The sequence below is a fragment of the Simochromis diagramma genome, unplaced genomic scaffold (genome assembly GCF_900408965.1).
Source record: "Simochromis diagramma unplaced genomic scaffold, fSimDia1.1 OVJJ01000026.1, whole genome shotgun sequence".
In the NCBI taxonomy this organism is placed as follows: domain Eukaryota; kingdom Metazoa; phylum Chordata; class Actinopteri; order Cichliformes; family Cichlidae; genus Simochromis; species Simochromis diagramma.
In genome coordinates this window covers 3,892,706-3,918,041 of record NW_024386985.1, presented here as the reverse complement: position 1 = coordinate 3,918,041, position 25,336 = coordinate 3,892,706, and the positions used below count along the sequence as shown (strand labels likewise).

The following is a 25,336-nucleotide window of genomic DNA, read 5'->3' as shown; positions in this document are numbered from 1 at the left end:
AACAAAAGCTCTTATATGATCATTTTGCATGCAACAAACAGACTGAGTTATGTTTGCTTTGTATAAAACATCACAGAAAAGCAAAGAGAGCAGAGATGAATATTGGTACAGAAAGAAAGGCAATGGAGGGATGAGGCACGAGCAGGTAAACATGAGGGACAGGGCAGTGAAATACCTATGGTCAACTCCCAGGGAAATGCTGTGAGAAAGAGGAAATCAGCAAAAGAATAGACAGTGAGAGTCAGGAAGTATGTTGTGCTTGTGTGCTTGTGTGGCTGGGATGCTGTTTGCCTTTTTTTCACACTGATAACTCATCAAAGCTCATCAGATAGAGCGGAGAGGTTCTGTGAGGACGGCTGATTTACTGTACGTTAGAGAAGGTCAAATAACAGCACGGGACCATTCTTCAAGCACAACAATGCTGCTTTCCATTCCTCCGATGATTTACTCCATACACTAATGTACACAATTTTTCCTCGTGTCCCTCGAGGGGAAATAATCACACACTGAAGTCACTTATTATTCTGGCCAGTAGCCCGGTGCTGCCTTAAATCTAAAAAAGATAATCCAAGCAAGAACTGTAAAAGGAAACTAATGTTTCTGTAAGCCATGAAAAGAGGCCGTACGGACTCTTCATGAGGTTCAGATGTTGGGCCCACTGGCCTTGGACTGAGGTGACCTTGTGGGAAAGTGAACAGAGTGTCACTAAGAAGAAAGCAAACGTCTATGCGCAGAGCTCGCGTGAATAAAGGAGAGGTGCCTTTTCTGTTGCCAGCAATTAGCAAGTTCATACAAATTCACACCTTCACACATGCACACTTTTTCCCCCAGTAGTAGGAACCTGTTCGCTTACACTACAACGAAGCAATTTCCTCCCTGCACCCCTCCAACATGTGCTTCTCTGCACTTTACTGCCTCCTAAAAAAGTGGGAGCCAGCACTGAAGTCATGCTCCTGGCATAACATGTGAGGAACCATTTGTTTCTGGTGTTTGGCAGAGTTCCGCTGAGGTACGAGTAGGATTTAAAAATATTCACAACATTGCAGCAATTTTGTGTAAAGTGCTACTGGTGAGGTAATGGTTCACTGGAATACATTTTAATAGCTGCACTGGAGTATCGTGCCAGAGCGCGTACTGTAAATGATGTGATCCATATTGCAGCACTTGAGAAATAGCGAGCGAACAGTGTTCCTGTTAATATTCTGTAGCTTTGATGGGAAACACTCTGACTCTTGGGATTAGAGGTGACTAACAAAATCATATCCATGGATTCAAAATATTCCTTCACTGTAAAGGCCAAAAAAATGAACATAAGAAACAGTGTTGAGAGACAAAAGCAGAAAATAACCTCTTTTTAGCCTCTTTTAAATATCAGTTTGCCTTTGTAGAATTAGGCTATGTTTCTGTGATGGATTCCTACCACCCTCTACTGGTAACCAGTACAAATGCACCTTCTTCACAGTTTTACTTTACTGCCTTCTCAATGTAATCTGCAAATAAAGGAGCATTTGTAAACAAACAGGCTAAAGACAGAGTAAACATTCGTGTTCTAAAATCTGCCTCATCAGCTGAAGTGGAAACCGAGAGTTTGATACTGGCCCCACGACACCTCCAGCAGAGACACAGCCAAGGACAGTCCACGCGAAACAAAGCAGAGCCATGCAGATCCCGTCCGTCATCGGCCTGACAGAAGCTCAAACACACATCCAACACAGCCAGAGAAGCAAAGAGGCACAATTGAAATGCTGACAGCAATGACAGAGTCAGAGAGAAGGTAACAAAATCACGAAAGAGATGACAGGGTATGGAGGACGTTAGAAAGATGAGGCGTTCGTGTAACTTAAGAGCATGAAAACAGAGGCAAATAATATACCTAGGCATGTCCGAATCAAGAAACTGTCTGCAAAAGCAAAAAACAACATTCCGTTAGTGGACTGGAGGGAGAAAAATGTTAGCATCATATACTGTGATGTTAGTTTCTGACCACACTGGACCGCAGCTTGATCTGGCGCTTAGCCATTAAGCTTAAGTTTTGGCTACTGAGCCCATAACACGACAAACAATTAGGGTTAAAGAAAGGCTGATCCAGCAGAGGTTAGAGGTTAGTACAGTATGGAGCTCTCGGTTGCTTTACATTAAAACGCAGTAAACCCAAATCTGGACGATGCTGCTGCTGATGTTGTTAGATTTCTTGGCGATACGGGAAGCAAGAGAGATTAAGCAATGAGAAAAAAAAGCAGGGTCAGGATGCGCTATAATTTTCAGGACTTTTTATGTGAATAATTACAATATTATCATTCATATTTCTTATTGTAAATATACTCATGGAGGTCTACTACTACATAAGAGTTACTACCATAAGATTTATACAAGGACGAGAGTTAAGTAATTTTAGATATTAATAAAGAAGCAAAAAAAAGAGTTAATAATATCTTTTATGGCAGCAATTACTTGATTTATTAACCGAATGGTCCATCTACAAATCAATTGCTGTTTAATCCTAAATTCTCATCAGCTGTAAAAAAGAAACATACTGCCCTCTACTGGTGGGATGCTAACATTAAGCTGTGCAAACTGGGCTTTTTACATTTCTCTGTTTTGCACTTCCTCGACTCCTCTCTCCTCCATCCTTCTGCCAGACACTCCACATTAAATCAATCCTGAAGGATGTCTCAATTTATAAAACACACAGAGGAGAGGAAGGAGGAGGAAGCACATACATTTATGTAATTTATGGAAGTCTTTTGAGCTTGAAAGGTATGTAAAAACCATAACAGGAGAAGTAATTACTCTTTTGTATTAATTTTTTCTTTCTGCCTGTCTCCATTAGTGTGGAGAGGATTATCAAAAAAATGCATGATATCTCTACACTCTTCTCACAATGTGTACCGCTATCAAATAATACCAGTGGCAGGCTGTAACAAAGCAATGGCCAGATACTGCTTCTGCACTACACTTTGAATTAAAATCACTTTAAAATGATGTCTCTGCAGCCTCTCATTCTGTTAAATGGATGTTGGCTCAACTCCTCTCTTACCTCCTTGGTTTGCATCTGTGATAAAATGCAAGAAAAGGAGGCAAGGAAATGATGCATAAAATGAGTGTCTGTACAAAAAGTTGCATGTATAAAAGTCAGAACATATTTTTCTGTTATACATTCACCACAGCTCATTCTAACATCTTTCCTGTGAACTTTGTGTTAGTTATGCCATTACTCATTAAGGGAACAATACACCTTCTCTGTTCTTCTGTTTTTCTTTATAAACTAGGCTCCAGTTGTACATCACACCCAGAAACATCATTTCCAGCGTCATTAGAAAAGTGAAGGTCAATCAGGTGATTTAATAAAATGATGAAATGCTGCATGTCAAATGAATGACTCTGCACTGAGTAGAAAACAACAACAAAATAGTTAAAGGTGTGTTAGTGATTTTATATTTAAGTAAAGAAATGCATGGCAGTGGAAAAGTTAGAAGGGCATGCATTTCTATTTTATACTGATCTGTTTACACAGAGTAAAATTAAGGTGCACGGTTAATAAAAAACACTTTTTAAACCTACACTGGGGTCAGTGATGAGAGGATTTAAATGAGAGGTGATGAACACAGTGAGATGCAACATGTAGGTGCAATGAGACAACCAACAGCAGCATATATTAACACCAAGGAGGGTCGCGCAGCCAGCATGGACGAGTGACTTCAGAGCTACTGGTGTGGTAAGTGTAGCTTTAAAGAGATTCATTAAATAACTCAAAGAAAGTGACTCTGGATCTGACCTGCTGTTGTCAGAAAGAGGGATCTACAGCATATTCATGCAGTTACAATGATAACGATAAGAACACAAAGGGAATTTGCAGAGTTTCCTTACATAACATTCAAGCTGTGACTCTGCTGCCATGCTTTTTACAACTTATATGCTTAGGGTGACCAGATCCCAGCAGATTAGATGTCATTTAAGATTTTGTGGGCTATAAATTATTTCATAAATCTCACTTGTAATTGAAGAACAAATATGGTTTACTTTTTACGAGCACAAATGGAAGCAAAGGCTTGTTTTAATGGTCTTTACATACTTGTTTATTTCATTTGTCTTTTCCAGAAAGCATTAAAACTGTTAGCTTCTGTTTCAGTTGCTATTCTGTTTCCAAATCATTTTTAGGTTTTATGGTAACTTCATAAATCAGCGCACTTATTTTCAAGCCACATATTTCCTGCAAGCATCTGTTGACTCTGGCAAACATGAGCTAATCAAAATGTGGGAGAATGGGTTAATAAAATGAAGTTTGAGGACACCTGGTCACCCCATATGTGCCATGCATTTGCCGTGTGTCGTGTTCCAGTGCAGGAGCTGCCGCAGCAGTAACGCACACTCTCAGATAAGACTCACAAACATCAGAACCGTAAAGTGGTTTCCAAATTCAGCTGAGCTGCCACATAATTCAAAAAGCTATGGGAACACAGTAGTTTGCAACTATTTTGCTATTTAAATGAAAAATATTTGCTTCAAACATTAAGCATAGTACATACCTGTCATCGTGCAGGGGCCTGACATACCCAACAGATAAAATGTTGAGAGATAGAATATTAGGATCAATGATGGTCTCATCAGATTCGGGCGTGTTGCGCAGACGTCCTGGGAAAGCAGAAATGCCTCAGTGAGAACAGCTCATACAGACTATTGGTAAAATGTATTCAGATTTAGAGAAGCTGAACATCAGTCTTACCCACAACAAGCTCACGGACTTCCTTCCATTCTATGTCATTTCCAGATTCATGTACAATAGTAACGGTGATTCTCCTCTGGAGGCCCTGAAGAAGGAACAAAGATAGAGTGAGCACACAGAATATGCTTTTAAGACATTTTTCAAAGGTTGCAGAGCGTGACACATCCACTGAACAGGCTGTCTACAATTACTAAGACCAAATTGGAGACGCTTTTGATGTGCGTCATTCTGGGTAGAATTGCATTTGCCCTCTCAGAGCAGAGCTATGAGAGGGCAAATGCGAATGTCTTCAGGCATAAAAGATCCTTTGATGACAGTTGATTTGACTACAACATATTTGCTCCCAGCCTGACTAAGATACCTGGTGCAGAAGAAATGTGCCATGGCAGGGCATTCCTCCTCTGTGGTCCACTACTGCAGGGATGTAGCTGAATGACAGAAAAAAGAGAGTCTCAGAGATTTCTGTGGCCCATCAAATTCTCCCAATTTTCTGCTGACTCGGGATACTCACTCCCCGTTCGCCTCCAGCTCGCAGATCTCGAAGAAAACCATGAGGTCATATTTACAGTGACAGGGTCCTGCCTGTGGACGGGTCATGGCCGTCAGTTTGGTGGCAGGTACTGTGTTGAAAAAGATTAGAAAGAGGATTATACAAGAAGGCACAATAGGGGTAAACCTAGTGCAGGCTAGCAGCTAACAGCAGGGAGAACAGCTACCTACCCTACAAAGGAAAGAGAAACGGGAGAAGAAAGGAAATCAGTGATTCAGGGAAGGAGCACCCACTCAGTACTGTACAAGAAGCTTTTTTTCATTTAGCACATTTTTGATCGCTCTGTGTAAAGAAATAAAAGTCTGAACCATCCTTTAGGTGAGAGAATGCATATGTATGTCTTTATAAAGCACTTTAACGTTCAGGTGACCAAGTGGGGATATTTACAATGCCAGACATCTTAATCTCTATAAAAGCTTGGTCGCCTGATGGATAATAGTAACATTTTGTACAGTAAGTCTATAATGTTAATAAGACTGACTAAGAGTTAAAGAAATCCTTTAATTTCCACTGGTGCCCAAAAGCAGTTCAGAGGTAAAGAAAAAAAAAATCCATGCATCCCTTAAATTTGTCCCAAGCTGAAGCAGAAATCAATTTTATAAGAATAAATACAGTATAATGTGATGCATACTTGTGGGAGTTGCTATGTATTTTATGTATTAAAGGTGCTTCAAGTGTCACTTTTAGAGATGCAATATAATTCTTAGCCAACAGAATAACTGAAATAACAATCTGGTGGATAACTAACGCCAATATTGTTCAGGTTTTAGTTTTTAGCTGTTCATTAAAATGTTTTTAAAAATGTAGCCAGCTCAAAACTGATGTGACACTACAGATAGACATATACTGCTTTAAATATCTGTACTGTTACAGGTTAAAAGTAGGTGAGACAAATTTGTAGCCTGTAAAATGGTTGCCTTTTTGCTGCATTTAATTCTTCATCTGTTTGTTTTCTACCTCCTTGGATTGATTGCTTTCCTATTATAACATGTGAATTTATTCCCAGGGATTGATAAATCTCAGGTGTGTTATATATGCATATGCACCACAATGTACATTATAGTTAACATTCCCATCGGAGAGAGTTTCATTCGTGGCAGACTAATATAGAAGAAAGGCACTGTGATCCAATCAAGAGGAGCTCAAAGAGGGAACTGCAAGGAGAACGCACCACATAACAGTGAACACACAGTACAAGAGAGCCAATCCAACTGCAGAATCCTGACACATGAAAACTCCCCTTTTATATCGATTAACTTGAGTTTTACTACACAGCAAGTAGCAACTAGTAACTGACACTGAATATTTGTGTTAGTGCTTCATCTACGAGGCGACTCAGTCACAAAACCCTAGAGCTGGAAGAGATACTTTTAGTGCTTTTAAAACGCACTTGGCTCATTTAAGTCACACCAAGAAAAACACTCAATATAAAAAAGGGCTTCCACTTGCAGGATTCTCTTGGATCTGACCGATCAGTGACCAACCCGGCTTCTGAGCTTTAATAACTGAACAGATAGAGATGGGTGGAGCTGGCAGCTGAGCTTGCTCGTTTCCTTCCAGCAGGAAGGAAGCAGCTAAGCCAGCGGCAGACAGAGCGTGGCCTGACAGCGAGTCCACCAGTGACCCATTGAACACATCTGGGACCAAGTATCGGATGAGCTCCAGCGATTTCTCCCGGTCCGACGAGGCGTCAGGATCCACTGCTCGCACCCAACAACATGAAGCTGAGATGATACGACTTGCAAGCAGACGAGTACCACAGCAATACAACAAAAATAAATGATAAGACACGAGCAGAGCATCTTATTTACCTGGTTTGGAGAGAGGCATCACTCGTGGAAACTGTCTCCTGCAGGGGCGTAGTGGACTGGGTGTCACAACACACAGTTACGTATGAATATAAAGAATTGCAAGCATATTCATCATAGTATGTGTATAAATGCAGTAAATGCTATAAGCAAACACAGTACCTCATGACATCTTTACAAAGAGGAAGAAAAGGCTGCTTCTGGTAGTGGCCAAAGACTTCAAACACAATTGGCTGAGTCTTGATGTAGTCCACGAATGATCTAGTAACCTCAACAGCAATCTACAAAAACAAAAAACAGTCCATTTTAGTGCCTAAACTATTAAATACAGAACAATGCATAAAGCTGTGCAGGACACGAGCCGACTCTTCTTACGTTCTGCACATGGTAGAAGCCGAGAGGAGGGCCACGGCCTGTGTTTTTTAGGGGTTCAGTGGAGAAGGCCTCATCATGGCGGTGGATGAAGCTAAAGGCAAAGTAATCAATGCAAAGTTTGCATGTAAAACAGTAAAAAGAACACCAACGATCACAAATCTCCAGCGGAAATATTGTGAAGAGCAATTTACTTGAACTGGCAGAAGATGTCGGCATATTCCGCAGAGATGCTGGAGGCCTGCAGGACAGTCACTCTGAAGGTAAAAATATTACCGATCCTGAGATGTTCCAGAGTTGTATCGAGTGCTCCATCCAGACCAGCCTTCAGTGGATTCTCCACCTCATCTGATCCAGCTGCAAGGAACCACAAAAAAGAAAAAGGAAAAAAGAAAAATAAACGCAGGTTGGAAACTAGACTAGACATCCATGAAAGTTCTTTCCTAACCTAAATCTGGTTGGTGGGCGTGACCTTCATGTTTAATTTTTAAAGATTAAGCTTTGTTATTCGAAGATATTGGACAACCTAAAGGTTTCCCAGTAACAAGGGTCTTGACTTTTCAGTGTTGATATTCTAGTTTTTTGATCTAAATGCCATGAATAAATCATCAATCTACTTAGAGTGATCTATTTTATTGATCAAGAAATTCAGACACTGTTAATTCTACACTGACTTTGGTAAATACTACGTACATGTACGTGAGGTGAAAGACACTGCAAGATTGTATAACACTGTATGGATGTTATATAAATTCCTGCTGTTTAAAAAGGCCTCTCCTTTTACTCCTTTGTGTGTTTTTATTAGATTTAGTGGGTGTTTTTGCTTTTTTGGTTGTTTTTTGCATCTTTTTTTATTTGTAAAATGTCTGGCGCAGAATACTTTATAGCATCATTCTGACCATTAGATGATCTCATTAGTGTTAATAAAAAAAGAGCAAGAAGCATCTGGGTTCAAATCTCCTGGTTGTCTGAGGGGAGGTCGGTGAGGACTTCCACCACTTTTAGATTTCAACCACATTTAGTAATAAATTTTCTTTAGGAGTAAAGAAATGTGTTTTCAATGACTTCAAAAGACAAGTTTTTCACATTTTTACTCATTAACAGATCTCAGTGATGTTTAGACACTTCTTTTTAATGTTTTTGTTGGGTAGGTTGCATTCCAGGTAGATGCTGAGCTGACTGTCAATAAATTCTACTGGAACAGACCAGGAATGGACTGGAGTTACCAAGAAATTGGAGACAAGCATTTGGGCTAATTTATACGTCTTCCACATGAGCCACCGTTTGCCATTGTCTGCCCTCCAAATCCAAGCCTATCTAACATGATTTCTTTTAAAGTCTTTCCTGTGAATTTTCAGTCTGCTGAGCCAAAAAGGAGACCACACACAGACATACACACAGACATACAGACACAAGCAAACACGCAGAACATGTGTCCATTCACTCGTAAAATACGATTACCCGCACATGTGTTGTTGTTGTTGACTTCATCAGCTGACGGCCCCATTTCTGCGTTCTGCCCTTCTCCCTCCACGATCCGAAGCTCCTCCTGAGAAATCCCAGTGCGGGACAGTCCTACAGAGCAGGACTCTGACTGGAACTACAGGAGCACAGCAGAGTGGTGAACAGTCCTCAGATTTTTAAACAGTTACATCATTTACTCATTTAGTTGTCTACCAAAACATTTTTCACTTATTGTATATGATAACGAGGGCTTTATTTTGCATTTTCCTCTTCATTTGAGCACCACTATTGCATTCATTGTAGAGAAATAACACATTTCTAAATATAGTCATATATTTCAGATGTAGTTGGAATTCTCTCAAAGGCAATTTTAATGACGGGTATGGGTTATTTCTTGGTAATTTCTTCATAAAATAAGTGGATAAAAGGTCTGGAGATGATTCAGAGTTTGGCCCTTGTACTTGGAGGCTGTTTCTATAAATACAGAAAATGCATCAAAGGAAACTTAAATGGTAAAAGAAGTTCTTCTAAAATTGAAAAAAAAATACAAAATACATCTATCAGTTGGAGAGAAGGCAGGAATATTAGCAAAAGTAACAGTTTGGTGCCATCTGAGTGAAGTAAACGTCTACACTGGTGACACAGCGCTGTATGATGGCAGGATCCTTTCTTTACATTCGAGATAAGTGATTGGTCAAAGCCACTGACCAGCATGTTTGTATGGCCAGAAAACCCTAAATCTATTGAGAGGGTACATCGAGTTCTACAAAAATGTTACAAATGTAAAGAAGCCTTAGAACAGCGTGTAATTCAACTCTTTTTGTAAACACCTAAAATCACAAAAATTGTGACGGCAACTGTATACAGAAGTAAATCCTACACTGTGAAAACTAACTGTAATAACTATAGTGTGTTTTTCACTACCTTTTCATACTGCTGATCCTCAAAGGAGATTTTGGCAGTGCCCGACTGCCTCACTCCGGAGCCGTAGTCGGGAGCCTCCTCATCAGCTGGAGGGAAACACAAAGAACCTTCACCTCACTCCCTCCAGAAATCACACACAGCTTGTCCCGTCAATCGCTTCAACGATCGTGAGTCTGAGGATTTGAGCCTTACCTGATATGGCCTGTACTGCCACCCTAAGGAAGCCCTTTACCTCTCCCTTCTCACTGACAATGGCCACGCGATGGACGAGCGGAACTGGGTACAGCAGATTACTCAGATAAACAAAAGCCCTGCATGGGAAGCCAAAGAGAGAATAAAAGGAAAAAAAAAAAAGCATTAACAAGAACCAGACCAAGGAGACGTACCACATTTGATAAAAATCACTGGACTGGACAACAGAACACAGAACTGCAAAGCAACCAAACAGAAGCTGGGACTGCTCTTGCGACGGCCATGGCTGCCCTTTACTATTGCTTTGGAGTGGGCTTATCCTTATCATCCAATAATGACTATATAATCAGGTCAATAATGGGTCACATGCAATAACCCTAAACTTTTGAGTTGTACTGATGAAGGATAGTGAGGCTAAGGAGCATGTATGTAAGGCTAAACTTTCAATTCTTTTTATTAACTTTAAAAATTAGAACCCAGCTCAAGACTTTGCTGGATAGCAGATGTTTTCGTCGTAAGCAATGAATTCATTTTAATGCATTGCTTTATGATCACATGCTATCATGACAATGACTCTATATAATGTATAAAGCCAAACTGAGAACTTAAAGCACTTTGCTACAGACTATGTTTCTTTGAGAATAGAAATTTGGGAACAGCTGCATTAGAAATGCTTTTCTTAAAAATAATAGAATAACTGATCCACATTTTTCACAAGCCAATAGGGATAGACATTTAAGGGTGGACAGCGTAAAAAAGGACAGGCTTATGACAAGATTGGTGAGGTGCAAATAAGGCATGCTCAGGACAAAAAAGGTGAACAAAAATGCTTTCAACTTTTTGACTCAAAAGGAATCAAAAGCAAATGGAACAGAAATCATCATACGGAACATGGCTCAGCTTGAATCAAAACTGCCAACAGCTTCATAGACTGTATGCTACATCAAAAACCAACGAATGACATCAGAAATCAAAGTGCACCTCCTGGGCCGGAGTGGTAATTTGTACAAAATAGGGGTACGAGTTCATCATCAGACGTATTCACGTAAAAACCGACAAAAAAAAAAAAAAAGGTCAAAATGAAAAGACTTGTGCTCTGGCATGCCTAAAAGAGACAGCTGCTGCAGAAACCAGCTCTTTCATCTTGAGATTTTGAGTCTTTGTTCGAACACCACTTAGCTCAAAAATTTTCAGATTCTTTCAACTGTATTCAGGTTTCACAGCACGGTGAGAACATTTCGCTGTTTGTTCCTCTTACTAAGCACATCAGACCTCTATCTACTTCTTGAGCTGCATCAGTGCTTTGGGGAGTCAAAAGTCCTTTTTCTTTTTTATAAGCCACTATGATTTGACATACACCTCAAACAGCCGTTCAGCGTCAGCACTGCATAGAAACAAGAAGCGTAAATGGACCCACTCTGGACTGAATTTAAGAAGAATTTAAGTAAGAGTGAGACGCATCGAGCCACTGTATACCCCCACTCCAAAAGCAAAGAAAAATAAGCATTTAGTTGAAAGAGAGATTAAAGATAAAAAGGAAAAGATGGACCTTAAAGTCCAGAAATGTCTACTCCAGTGTCCGCATGGTGTGGTACTCAACATTTTCAGCTCAAGATTTAGAGATACTGTGACAGCTAAGGCAAGACACTAAAGGGTCTGGTTTGACTTTGAGCAGTAAGCAAGTGTTTAAGGAAATCAGTAAAAGGAAATACCACAATTAAAAAAAATGTAGGAAAAGTTGTTTTCCAAATTTCGGTTGCAGCTTTCCAACTGAAATGCTTCATGCCAGTGTTAACACTGAACCAGCAGATCTCTGAGGTGGACAGTAATTTGGAGAAGACTTCAGTTTGACTAATTTCCCCTTCAAGGTCATCTCCTTGTGTAACCTTAGAGTGCTGGCAGTGTAGCGTCTATTTGAATCACTCTTTGGATGGCTGATGGATGACCACTTTCACCTGAAGATTTGCCATGGACTTTATGAAAATTAGGTCACTACGTTCATGTTCAGGATTATCCTTAATAAAGAGAGCTGGATCTCTATCTACAACCCAAAGACCAAAGAGCTTTTTTCAGTGGAAGAGTGTCCAAGAACTAAGTCAGTCTCCTGGATTAGGAGATGCTGCAGGGCTGAAAACATGAGCCAGCATCCAAGGGCCAAGCCTGCGGTTCCACTAGTAACCACTTATCCTGATTCCAAAAGCAAGTCAATCCCTACTGACTCCCATGTTAAAATGCTATTTTAATGTTGACCTCTGTGATAAAGACCATCCAATAAATTTCTGTACCAATTTTGATGAATTCAAGCATTACAACCTCCGATATGATCACTATGGGGTCCAAATAAACAACATAGCAGCTGCCAAAATGCAAATAATGTAGCTTCAAAATGTCAAATTAACAAAATACAGTGCACTGACTGGCAATGCAAAGTTTTACTTTAACATCCAGTGGCATCTGAGAACAAGCTGAACTGTGGTTTTGGGCCAAATAAAGACAGTCTTGGTCATATAAACATTGCTGTCATGCTGGAAGCTATCCAGAGGTGCACAAAGAGATAACTTTACAGGGGTGTTTGGCAAAAATCAACTTAGGTATGCTTTGCTTTTTAATTTTTATGGAGAGAATCACTTTAAGATCACACCTCATGTTTGCCACATAAAATAACAAAGCACACTATGGTTATATTTTGTGTATTTATGCATACCCAGCCCACAACTCAAGGAGGGCTATGTGAAGATATACACGCTATTATTCACTGCATTTCCAAGAATACTGTTCCATCTATCCTGATGTTTGCCAAGGGAAAGGGACCTTGCATCTCAGCGTGAAAGAGCTAGTTTCCTCCATCAGCATGCTCCTGAAACCTCACCAACCTTCCCACTACACTGAATAATGGTGAGCGGTCGTAAAAGGGATCCAGGCCTTCGCTGGAGCCTCGGCAGAGCTCTCTCTCATCATCATCATCATCATCATCATCATCATCCTCTACCCCGAGCTCGGAGCTCGGGTCGTCCAAAAAGATATCATCGTCCAGGTCGTCCAAATCCTCCAACTCCTCCTCCTCCCCGCGACCCTCCCGCTGCGAGTCAGCCAGCTCAGTAATTTCAGAGGTGGAAAGGGTCGGGGATGGGGTGGGGTCACTCATGCGCTCGCTCATGCATGTGTTGAAAATGGGATTTCTGGTGCAGCCAGAGACATGGGAACTAGGTTAGTACAGTTAGAGAGAAGGGACGCACTGATCCACAGGAGAAAACCTTCTTCCCTCTGAGTCAGAAACAGCTTTTATTGTTTGTTTCAGTGTTGAGCAAAGAGCAGAGAAAGAGAAGACAGATGGGAGACTGCAGAAAGCTACAAATGTTGTGCTGATCGTGGGTTATAGATAGACACATTTTTAACTTTAGGCATGTCAAAAACAAGTATTATTTCACCTACACAGGTATTCACTGTAATTTGCCCAGTCCTCATGCGCAGATTTAACCGCACATGTAAGTTTCTGCTTGGTGAGTGTCAGGGGAATTCAAATTTACTGTTTTAAGTACAGATTTTTACACATGCGTATAAAAAGAAGAGGCTAAGATAAGTAAAATGTAGAGAAGGCAATTCAAGGAATGCGTGCTCTTGCAGGTAACTGTAATCTAAACTGTTAAAAAAAAGTGAGCAGGGGAAGGAACCAAAGTTAATCATGCCAAGTGAGCCAATCATCAAAGCAGCTCTGTCCCATGATTGATCACTTTTTAAGGGATCACATGCAAAGAACCTCCTTAAATGACAGCTTCAGTTCTATAGACCGGGGGAGTCCAACTCCAGTCCTCAAGGGCCAGTGTCCAGGTTTTAGATGTGTCCTTTATCCAGCACAGCTGATTTAAATGGCTAAATGACCTCCTCAACATGTCTTGAAGTTCTCCAGAGGCTGATAATGAACTAATCATTTGATTCAGGTGTGTTGACCCAGGGTGATATCTAAAACCTGCAGGACACCGGCCACTGAGCCCTGGAGTGCCCCCACTCCTGCTGTAGACAGTGCTGTTTGACACCATATTTGCTCACAAAATGAATTCTGGTGACCAACCTGTTAACAGGCACTTGTTAACAGGCACTTGTTACAGTTGGATTTACTCCCAGCAATCACTGGATTACTGTAATGGTACTCTATATGCTGCAACTGAGCTTTGGCAGTGAATATTTATGTGTGTGAAATAAGATCATTTGCTCACGGGCTTGCTTAATTGCATCTAAAGGTAATGACAGAAATTAAACGTCATACAGATTTCATTTGAAAATGGCCAGTCACTTTGAGTTATCACATCAGCCACATATGTACAAAGTGAGCTTGTATATAGTTATGCATTAATTCAACCCATCAGTTCTCGACAGCAGCTACATTTTTTAAACTGCAAGTGTAAAGGATGTAGCATAAAATAGCAGTAAACTATTAAAAGCATTGAAAACATCAAATGTTGTGCAACTGGATAAATATACACCTGCTTTCACCTTTATAATATGGACAGACAGATTGAAAACCTGAAAAAGAACAGCTCAAGGGCACAGTTTCCAATGTTTCCATGTCTTGCAGGAGCTGAATAACATTAAAGGCTGGAGTGAGACGCTTAATATTACATAACAGGTGCAAGTGAGAGAGCGAGAGCGAGAGAGAGACACTGGGAGGCCATGTGCCAAGGTGGAAGAGAAAGAAACAGCAGGTTTTGAGTAGGAGGGCTGACGAAATGTTTTTCTCAAATCTTGCATAGATGATTTTCCCATTGTTGTAGAAAGCTCTGTCATTAGCTGGAATCTATTGTTATCAAATGTATTTGATACTGTTACTTCAGTTTGTACTGGCAGGTTTTATAGTGGCTGAAATACAAAGTTTGACAAGTAGGGACACCAGACTGAATGAACTGCAGATAATTAATGCAGGTGTCCCCATCATTTCGGAGTACACTCCACACACAGTAAAGCCGCATTTCCAACCCAAGTGCCTGGAACTTTAACTCTCAGGAACGACGTCCTGCAAGTGGAAAAGTGGACAGCAGCCTCCCTATATCCTAAATTTCTGATAGCTATGGCTAATACTGGTCTTTTTGGCCTCTGTATTTCTCATTCCTGTCCCGATGTGTTGGACTCAGTATTTACCTGCCAACCAGGCGGAACCAGGGGAAGCGATCGTAAAAGGGGTCACCTCCCGTCATCACATTTTCACAGTCCTCCACAGTACTGTTGGGCACATCAGCAGCACGATCATACATTTCTCTCATCAGATCTAGCCTCTGCCTGCAGAAAGCACCAACAATGAAGACATAAAAAAGACACAGAGCAGGGTGTTAATGAGAAAAAGTAAACAGCTTGGAAGAAATAAAATAGCACTGAGGAAGACACTGAAGCATGGCTCTTTTTTTATTGCTGTTCGATATTAGGTTGGTAGATATTTTTAATTTGGAAGTGCAATTATTGAAGCGAATGTTTGCAATAAAAGAAACTGACTTACAAACTGAAGAGCACTAAAACAAGAGTTTCAGTGCGACACTTAATGAATTTTTGATTACCAAGATGAGTTTAAGATTTTGTTCATCAAAGACTTGCGTGCATGTTCAGCCACCTTAGTTTTTCTAATGTCCAATAGTGAGTTGCTCCATTCTTCTGATCTTGCACCTCCACTGCCACGATAGTACGTGGGAATTGTCGCTTCTCTCTGTCTTTAGTTGCCTCTGGGGGCAACAGGTCAGGAGGCAGGGGGGAGTAAAGAGTGTCTGTCAGCAACACAAACTGGAACTGCACCTGCAGGGGAAGAACGAATATGCTCAAAGAGCTGTTTCACAGCGTAGACCTGTGGATATATTCATCAGTCTAAATGACATTTCTAACCTTCTTCTTAAGTTCGACACTGATCGCATTAGCCTCCTTCAGGAAGATGGCATTTCCCCATAAGAGATCACGCAGCGAGGTGAACTGGTAGCATCGCCATTTACGGAAACTCCACACAGCCAGCTCTCTTTCCCTCTCCGTCCACTGCACTGTAGGCCAGAAAGAGGACTCGATGAAGGTATGATTATCCCTAATATAGATTTATAAATGTGTGTTAGTATTAATTTTTTTTACCTTCTTCTTCCGGTTCCTCCTCTTCTTCAGGGCCTTCTGGGTTATAACGGTCCACTTGCTTCTGAAGAGCCTCCAGCTTGCTTTCATAATCCTAATAATTTATAATTAAAGTTTTAAATACATGAACAAGCCATTCAGGAAAATGAATTAATCATTAATAACTGGTGAAATGAAAGGCCCCAAAAAACTCCATTTCGAATTAAAGCGTGGAAAAATGTGTCGCGGTGTACAACTGTGCATATAAATACTGTCAAATACACATCCATGAGAATTAAAAATACTTTATGATATTATGCTGCAGATCCTGCCAGATAAAATTCTCCCACAGACTGTGGATTCTCCTCGTGCCACAGAGAATCAGAAATGAAATGCTGTAGCTTGTGGGCTGTCAGATCTGCTGATTAAATCTTGTTTTTTTTAAAAAATAAATAAATAAAATGTGTCTGTTATGTAATCCCAGGTATCGGTTCTTTCTCCTGCTGAGTAATATTTGTGAGTTGCAAAATTGCCTAGGAATTCCAGTAGGGTGAACTTTGCTTCACATTTGATCTGAAAACACCATCATAATTTTTTTTATTTGGTATTTTCTGTAAATCTGCTCACTGATAATACAGTTTATATAATATAAACAGTAGATACCAATACTGAAATATACAAACTGCAGCTACATCTGTGTGTACGACAGTTCAGATAGATTTTTTGTTGGTTTTACTTTAACGATTACTGCTGATAGCAGTCAAAGCTGAACTCTCATTACCATACCAGTCTTTGCTGCTCTAGAAGGTTGCTGGCCTCCTCTCTTTCTTTGCGATACTGATCTTCCAGCTCCTGCAGCCTGAGGACAAAAAACCAAAGTGAACAAAAAAGACTTGATGTAGGTGGGTGATGCCCTACCTCACTGTGTGTTTTTAAGCCATTGATACTGAGAAAGAAGCCTCAGGCTTGGGTAAAGTGGCAACTTCGGTCACTGCTTCAGACAGGACCACAAAAGCAAATTCTCACTCCATCTGTAGTCATCTACATTTGGAGATATGGAAGTTATGTCCTGACTTCTCCACCTTTCCTGAATGCAGGACCCCAGCACAGAAAAGATCAGACTTTAATGACAGTAGATATATATGACTTTGATTTGAGCATGAAAATGAGGAACTGGATTGGAGGTGGGTTACAAAGCAGCCAGTAGCAACAGTGGGGATAAAGCTATATAGATTATGCACACCATGTAAGAGTCCATGGTTACACTGTTTTTAACCTCACTGCTTTATCTGATGCTTTTTCTCTAATACATGAAGACTGGCTCATAAATTGCTCAGAAGTCTCAGACTCAGAAAATATTAAAAAGTAACTGAATGCAGTTTTAGAAATAGCTGCGGGTCTCTGGAGTGGTACCCTCGAAGACTGTTAAATTAAGACACAAGCTTAACTGCTGAGCCCAAATTAGAACAAAGTCCAAAAGAAAAAAAAGAAGATCCAAAACATGTGGAAACAACGTAATCCAAAGCACAAAAATGTGGCAGGAACAAACAGAGCAAACAAAAATGAGCAGGCTGAGGAGACGACAGGACTATTTATAGACAGGGATTGATTTCTGACGTAAAACAGGAAAGATAGGAACGACAATCAATCATTCAAATCTACTCTAAGAATAAAAATACACATTTTATTCAGTTTATCTGTGCATTGGGACAAACTGTTTCCTTATTGCACCTTGCAATAGGTATAGCAAAATCTAGAAGAATTGGTGCAAACCTGGACCTTTTTTTATACTAATTGTTACCTTAAGTTCCAGAAATGGACTTTTACTGTATCTTTATTCCTGAAGGCGTACCTCTGTTCCATTTCTTGCTTCATGTCAATGCCCTGTTTCTCCAACAGCTCCCTCTGAGCGAAGGCCCAGTCCACAGGCTCAACAGGGGTTTCGGCACATGGGTTCTTATCCCTGTCAGCCCGGGCCTGTACAGGGTGGTTAAAACGGAAGACGTGGCTCTTCCCCAGGATGATGCGATTTCCTGCAAGGGCATCACATCAGATCAGAGAGTACAAGTACAAAATCTATGCATATAATGTTTGTGCTAGTTATGGCACAGGTTGCACCAACCTGATTTCAGAACAGTGGGTTCTGTCACCCTCTTTCCATTAACGTATGTCTCAGCTCCTTCACAAGGCTCAAGGATTACTGCTGCTCATGAAAAGAAAATTCCATATGAGGCTTTGCTGACAACATTACAGCAATATTTAACTTTGATGTGCACAGATACAAGTCTCACTTTCTCCCATTGGGCCAGTAGAACTAGTGAAGGTGCAGTGCTCGTCCTTTATGAAGTGACCACTGAGGACTATATCCTGGCGACTGCTGGCATCTAAACGACCGACCCTAAAATACATAAAAGTTAGTATGAATATATATAAAAGCAAGTTAAGAACACACTTCATCTATGTAACATTTAGTCCTTTTTCATTTAAAGGGACAGTTCACTTCAAAATCAAATGTAGTCTTTTTCCTCCTGCATGTCGTGCTTTTTATTCATCTAAATTGTTGGGCTATACAGACGTGCTGAAAGCACCTGAAACCAAACCCCAATCCCAAAACACAGTAACAATGTTTGTTTTCAGAAATCATGACCTGGTTACTTTAAAAATTCACAAACGTTACTGTGAACAGTTCAAAGCTACACCATCAGATCGTATCACTGTGCAGAAGAAAGCGTCCATCCACCGTGACAAGAGGCTCATGGTGGTGACAGTGTCACAGGAAGTAATCACTGATGGCCTCCTCCTTAGCTGGGCTACATCATTAGCCAGCCATACCTTTACTTTGGCTGATGAATCCATAGAAAAAAAAAACGAATTCTGGCAGGTAGCTGCTCACATCAAGCTGAGTGAATTTCTTTTAGTAACCAGGCTGTGATTTCTGAAGAGCGACACTTCTGCTGCTTCTCCTTTTGAAATCACATCAGTGTGACAGAGTACGATCACATAGTGGCTAATTGAAGCTAGCATCTAAGCCCATAATCTCATCAGGAAGGTGTTCACTGAGGACAGGGACCAAGAAATACGCCTTTTCTTTTTAACAACTACAGGAATTCTCATCCACTTACTGCCTATTAAAACCATTACAGCTTTATGGCATGTCCATCTTTCATATACAGTTTATGTATATGAATATATTCATTTATGAAATAAATCAGTGTATGTAGTGAAAAAAAACAAGTACTAAATACAATACAAGGGTCAAAATGGGCGACAAACCACAATCTCCTGGCTGATAAACCTGTGACCAACCTTCTGTGGAAAATGTGGGTCTCTAAATGGGGACCACTATCTCTCGGTGGCCTATGTAGCCACATTTGGGCCGCTGGCGGAGAACATTTAGTGCCAGTGAGGCACAGGCATCTGACACAACATTATATGACGCCATGTGATGAGAACATGTTTGCAATGCAGGCCTGTTGTCTCTTGAAGTTAGATTAGCATAAAAACAATGTCCTTTTTTAATCAGTATCGTTCTAATACAGCAGTTCTTAAACTTTTTCTGGTGTGCCCTCATCATAAGCTGACCCCACACTTTTTATGAGTCATTCGCAATAATATGGGAGGCATCTAATAATAAAAAGGATCCAAGTGGGGTTTTAATTAAATAAAGGTCATCATGACAGCTTCAGCAGACTTTACTTTCTACATAAATCACATTTGTTTACATCGCATTTTCTCCTGGTCTCCCCTGCAGTGGTTTTGTCCTCTCAGGGTGAGAACCGCCTTCCTCTTATTACGCTGTAAAATGTCAGCCTCTAACCTGGTGATCCCGTCTTTGATATAGTACAGCAGGCACTCAGACATCAGAGGGTCCTCGTTGAGGTTCACCAAATGAGGCGTCTGACACAAAACGGGGAATATTTCACTGTTAACTTTCGGTAAGCAATATGCATGAGTCATTCAACATCCATATGTTATTTACATTATAACATATGTCAGCTGTGCACAACAGGTGGTCTGAAATACAAGCTCTCCCAGTAAGAAACATCAAACAATCAGCAATAGTTAAAACCATGCAGTCACTCCCCACAGCGTCCCAGCATGGAGTGTTTAATGAAGTCAGATGTTTTGGGGCTGCAGGCAAGCAGCCATAAATCACTGAAATTAGGGCACTGCTATTATCTTTTCCCCCATGTTTACACCCATGGCTGCCTTCGGTGCAGTGAGGGAGTGTTTGAAGTGAGTAATGAAGTAGATTTAGGATAACACTTAATGAAACAGTGAAACTCTCGTCTGATCTGCCTCGACGAGGCTCGAGCACTCATCAGAGGAGACACTTTAAACACTTCAGAGCTACAAACCTCGTTGGGGGAAAACAGCCCGACTGTGTCGATAAACACGGGCTCGGGCTTTCTAGGGCTATCAGTGGGCTTTGGGGGTAAATAAACAAGCACAGCAGTGAATAATCGAAGCGGTAAGGATTATATCACAGTGGTTTTGGAGAAGTAGAATACATCTTTTACCTTCTTTGGAGAGAACACACCAACTGTTCCACCATCTTCTCGCATTGCTACACCCATTTCGGCCAGCAGGGCCTCTCTGTTGACGAATATCATCAGCATACCAAGTGAGATATTTTTTTTAATGTAAATATACTTTTTTTTCAACATTGATTCAATGAGAAATGTTCCTAAATAAAGCATAGACCCAATATTATTCTGGAAGTGGCACCAATTGCTCTATACTCAGATCACCGAAAGCTTTTATTTTTGTCCAAACAGTTACTTTGCCAGATTAGCTCAATCTGATCACAGAACCACAGCTAGACGTCACTGCTTCTACAATCCTGTAACCTGAGGACATGCCACATCAGTTTGGTTTTCTTGTTGATTATAGCTTAGCCTGTAGTAGGTTGCATTTGGTGCAATATGACGTTATTCCTGATTTGAGCCCAGAATCACAACGTTAACACAACGTTTCCTGATGGCCGCTGTGGCGTAGGTGAGATTATCCAGCCTGTGACTTTAATCTCAGAACACCAAGGTTTCTTATGCTTTTTTATCTTTAGTTTTTGCAGGTTTTGACTTTAATATCTTTAATGTCCTTGAAACTTTGAATATTTACTACTAACCTTAGAGAACTTTTTTATTTTTTATAAAAGTTTTATAAAAGTTTTATAAAAACAAAAAAAAGTTTGTTTTTTAAAGAAATATATTTTCCTGCAAATGAACAACTGTAATCTTGGAAATTTAGAAATTTTAATTCAGGAAATTGTCCTTTTTTTCCTTTGAATATTACCTCTCTCATCTTACAGCATTTAAGTTTTTGTATGTGTGTTGTAATCCTCCTGTGTTTCTCTTTTCTTGAATTATTAGGATGTTGATCCTGTTTTGGCATCTTTAGTATTTCCAAAGTTTAATCTTAAAGAGGAATTTAAACAATGCAATAAAATAAATTAAAATAAAACTAAGCATCTGGTTGTCTTACCTTTCCATTCTAATGGCTTCTGTTCTGCGAAGTTTCTCTTCCCAGGTCTCATTGAGCTCAGCGATGATTTTCTCTGTTTCCTGACGTTAAAAAATAAAAAAGTGTGGTGATAATCATTTAAATAATAACTATATCTGGACTTAACGCAAAGAAACATCCAAATTCAGCAATGAAGCAATAGAATTCCAGTATATTCCAGTATTTTATTAGCTTACTTAATTGCTTACTTTTTTAAGTAGCAGAAATTAAATGACCCATATCTGTGATTTCATTAGATGACCTTATGTTGGCATGTAAAAAAGGGTGTGAATATAATGTCTTTGTGCCATAATGTAGAGCTTCATTGAGTATTAAAATGGCCGAAAGAGCCAGGGACACAGATAAAGGGGGGCCTGGGGTGACCCTGCTCTGCTTGTCCTCCTTGGTGCATCATTTTAATTATAACTACACTGCTCATAAAAAGCTTGATTGGCATTCACCAGGGAACACCAGAATTGGTAGGTGTCCCAGTAGAGCCCCATTCTCTTCACAGATGAGGTTCACACCGAGCACATGTGACAGATGCCACGGCGTCTCGAGCCTTTTTCACGTCTGTCACATGTGCTCGGTGTGAACCTGTGAATAGAACTGGTTGCCAGTTCTGCTGTTCTTTGATGAATTGAGCTGCATTGTGGTGGGCTGTGAGTACACGTCCCACAAATTCTTTGCAAAAATGCAACGTGTACTGTGTTTGCATCCATAAAATTCAGAATTTTCACAATATGCTCAGTGTGTAATGGCCTTAGTCTGGGTTTTGATCAGAAATATGCGCGTGGGAAGCCTGTTGGTGGTCATTTTGTTGGGCTCTGGGAATTTCTGAAGACCCATTTGTTTTTAGGAAATCAGGTTTTTGGTTATAATCTACTGGAAATGCTCAGAAAGGCAAAAAGTATAAAAGACCAATTTGGTTTTTTGAACTTTTTTATTGAATCTGCCCACAATTAGAAAGACCTCAACAAATGCTTGGTGAATCTCACTGAAGTTTTATTTCCTGACTGTGTAAGACTGGGGTGGGGGTTAAACTGGGTTTTGTGCTCACCTTCAGCCTCTCGATGGCCTCCTCGCTGCCTGGGCTGAACATGATGCGATCGTGCAGACTGGCAATAGATCCGGCCCGACTGGACAAGGCTGAGAGAGATGGAGAGGGGCTCATCCCCGTCATGGCATTGGTCACTGTGGAGAGATCATCCCTTTGATTCACAGCTTGGCCTTTATTGTTATTGTTCTTGTAATCGGATATGTCTGCCAGGGTGGGACGGGGCGTGGGGAGTGGGGACAGGAAGCGGGGTTTGGGGTAATCGATAACAGGGAGTAAAAGAACGGAGAAATGCAGACAGAAAAGGAAGAGAAGAGAATAGAAAAGAAAGAAGACACGTGTCTTGAAACAAATCTAACTTACAGAGAGAAATTTGAACTGGTAGCACAGAAGCGAGGGCAGCACCAGCAGAAAGCCACAGACAACTCAAATGATGCAACAAGGAGGCCATCCAGCCACAAGACGACTCAACGAAAATGTAGCTACCATACAAAACTTCAAGCACAGCGTGATATGCAGAACCATTGAGAAACTGTTCGAGCAGCATGAGAAAAGATTTCCATTACTCATTCCCATTCAAGCATCTCTACCAAAAAATTAAAAACTGTCATCAGTTATGGAAAACAACAAAGTACGTGAGCTCTGCAGAGCCTGTGTGCGCAAACACGATGACTCATTTTTAATGGTGTCTTATTTTCTGCACAGAACATTAGAAAACCAGAACTCTCAATTAAGATTATTATCTAAAAGCAGCGAGATGCATTTACTGCTCAGCATGCTTTGCTGAAATTATTAATGTCAAACAAATTACTGGAAGCAGAAATCCATTTCTCTGGTAGAGGATCAGACACAGCGATGAGTTTGTCTGATTAGCTTTGAATGAAATTTCTGGGTAAATCTATTATTAAAGTAACACATAAAAAAGGGCCCCTTATATTTTTCTGTTCAGAGCTTTATCTTGGATTTATCGTGGCACCTGAAAGGCCTGAGCAGAAAGCAATAATAACAACCTTGCTGCTGCTGCTATGGCAACACAGAGCAATAAGCTGGCCAAATGTATCACACCCATCCATCTGGACAGGCTTCGGCTCGCCAAGATTGATCACATAATATTGCCTCTGCGGTTAATTAAGTTGTGTATTATGGAAAGACTGTAAAAATCTATGGCATGAAAAGTGCAGAAGACCTAAAAGATCCACTATTATGTAAGTGATTGTATGTCTGAAGACTACATCATCACCCTCATCTTATCGTTCCTCTGTGCCCTGTTATCCTGCCTGCCAACAGGCGTTGACAGACTGATGATTTGTAAACTGTAAAGGGAAATGTAACAAGGTAATTATCCAAATATCTTTTTAAAGTAGAGACATTTTCTTTCTCTTAAAAGTTCTATTTTTTACATTGAGCCTCACTTAAATTAATGCAATATCATATTATAAATGACCTTTTTCAGGGAACTTGAGAACTTAGGGATCTAACACAGGAAAGGTGTTATATCACGAATGCTTCACCTGGTCCACTTTTGTATAGCGTTATAGCTAAAACAGGATAAAAACATTTTTTTATATGTACTGCTGCCAGTGTGGTCTTTAAAAAGACCTTGATAAACATACTGAGCTGTACTATAATTTTTAAAAATACATAGCTTACTTCTGTTCAAATTATATTGCTACTATTGACCAACTATACTGTACGTTTTCTTTAATTTATTCATTATAAAATACAAAAAAACCCCACTTGGAATAATGTTTGAAATGGAGATAAAGGCAGCATGATTTTCAAATCTCAGGACTATAATCCTCAATCAGACAAGGAAGGAACGTTTTCCTGTTAAGAGTGCAGAGGGGATGCTACACACTGGGAAATCACCCTATCCCAACGTTTTTGATTGTGCTGCTGCCATCAAGTTCAAGATGAGGTCATCTTTTTCTTAGACTGTTTTATTTTGTTAATTGAAAATAAAAATATGTTTATGAGATTTGCAAATTATTGCATTCTGTTTTCTCACAACATCCAAACTTTTAAGTTTGTTTATTGAGGTTTATTCAGATTTTTATTACATCGTTATCTATTTTTTAAATGCTTTGTGAATATATTGCTTAGAATATATTAGGGGATTTAATTCTTTACTGCACTGCATTGCATGTGTCATTAAATCTTTTTATGTGATATGTGTGTTTTCTTGCCGGAAAAATAAAGCACGTCGTACACAGACAGACCTGCCAGGGGAAATGGATGTCACAATTTCTACGTCAGGGAAATTAGAGATGAAATGAATCCCATTATGGTGCACAAGCTTCCATACTATATTGCTCCGCTGACCTATCAGTGCATCTATAAAGTCATACTCAGATCTCTACAGCACCATAATATAGCAAAGCCTGAATAGGGATGGAAAACATGCTGTTTGTATTTCATTAACATTAGCTTCTCGCGTTTCACTAAAAATCATGTAAAACAATCAGAACAGTTCCTTTGGTGCTGCAGAGAACACTGAAAAACCACTTTAACACTGCCACATTAATCAGCTGCAATTCTAAGCTGCAAAGCCAGAAAGCAAGAAACAGAAAACACACATTTCAAACCCTCGATATCAGCACCAGACGCTCGATATGCTGGGAGAAGAGACAGAGAGACAGCACAACACCTTTAGTTAAATTCTCCACAGGTAA

At 40.1% G+C, this 25,336-nt stretch overlaps 1 protein-coding gene across 8 annotated transcripts in view; it reads right to left on the bottom strand.

Moving 5' to 3' along the window:
* kif1aa (kinesin family member 1Aa) overlaps window positions 1-25,336 on the bottom strand; it is a 48,965-nt gene that overhangs the window by 7,017 nt on the left and 16,612 nt on the right. Inside the window, exons 14-40 of one of the 8 annotated variants that reach the window (XM_040040030.1) lie at window positions 25,241-25,279; window positions 22,668-22,870; window positions 21,590-21,669; window positions 20,626-20,701; window positions 20,464-20,532; window positions 19,923-20,002; window positions 18,397-18,503; window positions 18,228-18,308; window positions 17,958-18,138; window positions 16,892-16,964; window positions 16,130-16,220; window positions 15,896-16,044; window positions 15,630-15,808; window positions 15,167-15,304; window positions 12,907-13,212; window positions 10,034-10,152; window positions 9,842-9,948; window positions 8,921-9,053; window positions 7,648-7,810; window positions 7,457-7,547; window positions 7,244-7,362; window positions 7,085-7,140; window positions 5,235-5,343; window positions 5,085-5,151; window positions 4,724-4,808; window positions 4,527-4,632; window positions 1,874-1,900 (exon numbers count right to left, since the gene is read on the bottom strand). In XM_040040030.1, the coding sequence (XP_039895964.1) occupies window positions 1,874-1,900; window positions 4,527-4,632; window positions 4,724-4,808; window positions 5,085-5,151; window positions 5,235-5,343; window positions 7,085-7,140; window positions 7,244-7,362; window positions 7,457-7,547; window positions 7,648-7,810; window positions 8,921-9,053; window positions 9,842-9,948; window positions 10,034-10,152; window positions 12,907-13,212; window positions 15,167-15,304; window positions 15,630-15,808; window positions 15,896-16,044; window positions 16,130-16,220; window positions 16,892-16,964; window positions 17,958-18,138; window positions 18,228-18,308; window positions 18,397-18,503; window positions 19,923-20,002; window positions 20,464-20,532; window positions 20,626-20,701; window positions 21,590-21,669; window positions 22,668-22,870; window positions 25,241-25,279 (3,034 nt within the window). Of the gene's footprint in view, window positions 1-175; window positions 200-1,873; window positions 1,901-4,526; window positions 4,633-4,723; window positions 4,809-5,084; window positions 5,152-5,234; window positions 5,344-7,084; window positions 7,141-7,243; window positions 7,363-7,456; window positions 7,548-7,647; window positions 7,811-8,920; window positions 9,054-9,841; window positions 9,949-10,033; window positions 10,153-12,906; window positions 13,213-15,166; window positions 15,305-15,629; window positions 15,809-15,895; window positions 16,045-16,129; window positions 16,221-16,891; window positions 16,965-17,957; window positions 18,139-18,227; window positions 18,309-18,396; window positions 18,504-19,922; window positions 20,003-20,463; window positions 20,533-20,625; window positions 20,702-21,589; window positions 21,670-22,667; window positions 22,871-25,240; window positions 25,280-25,336 lie in introns of all 8 variants that reach the window. The other 7 variants (XM_040040031.1, XM_040040032.1, XM_040040033.1 and 4 more) reach the window with 7 other exon arrangements.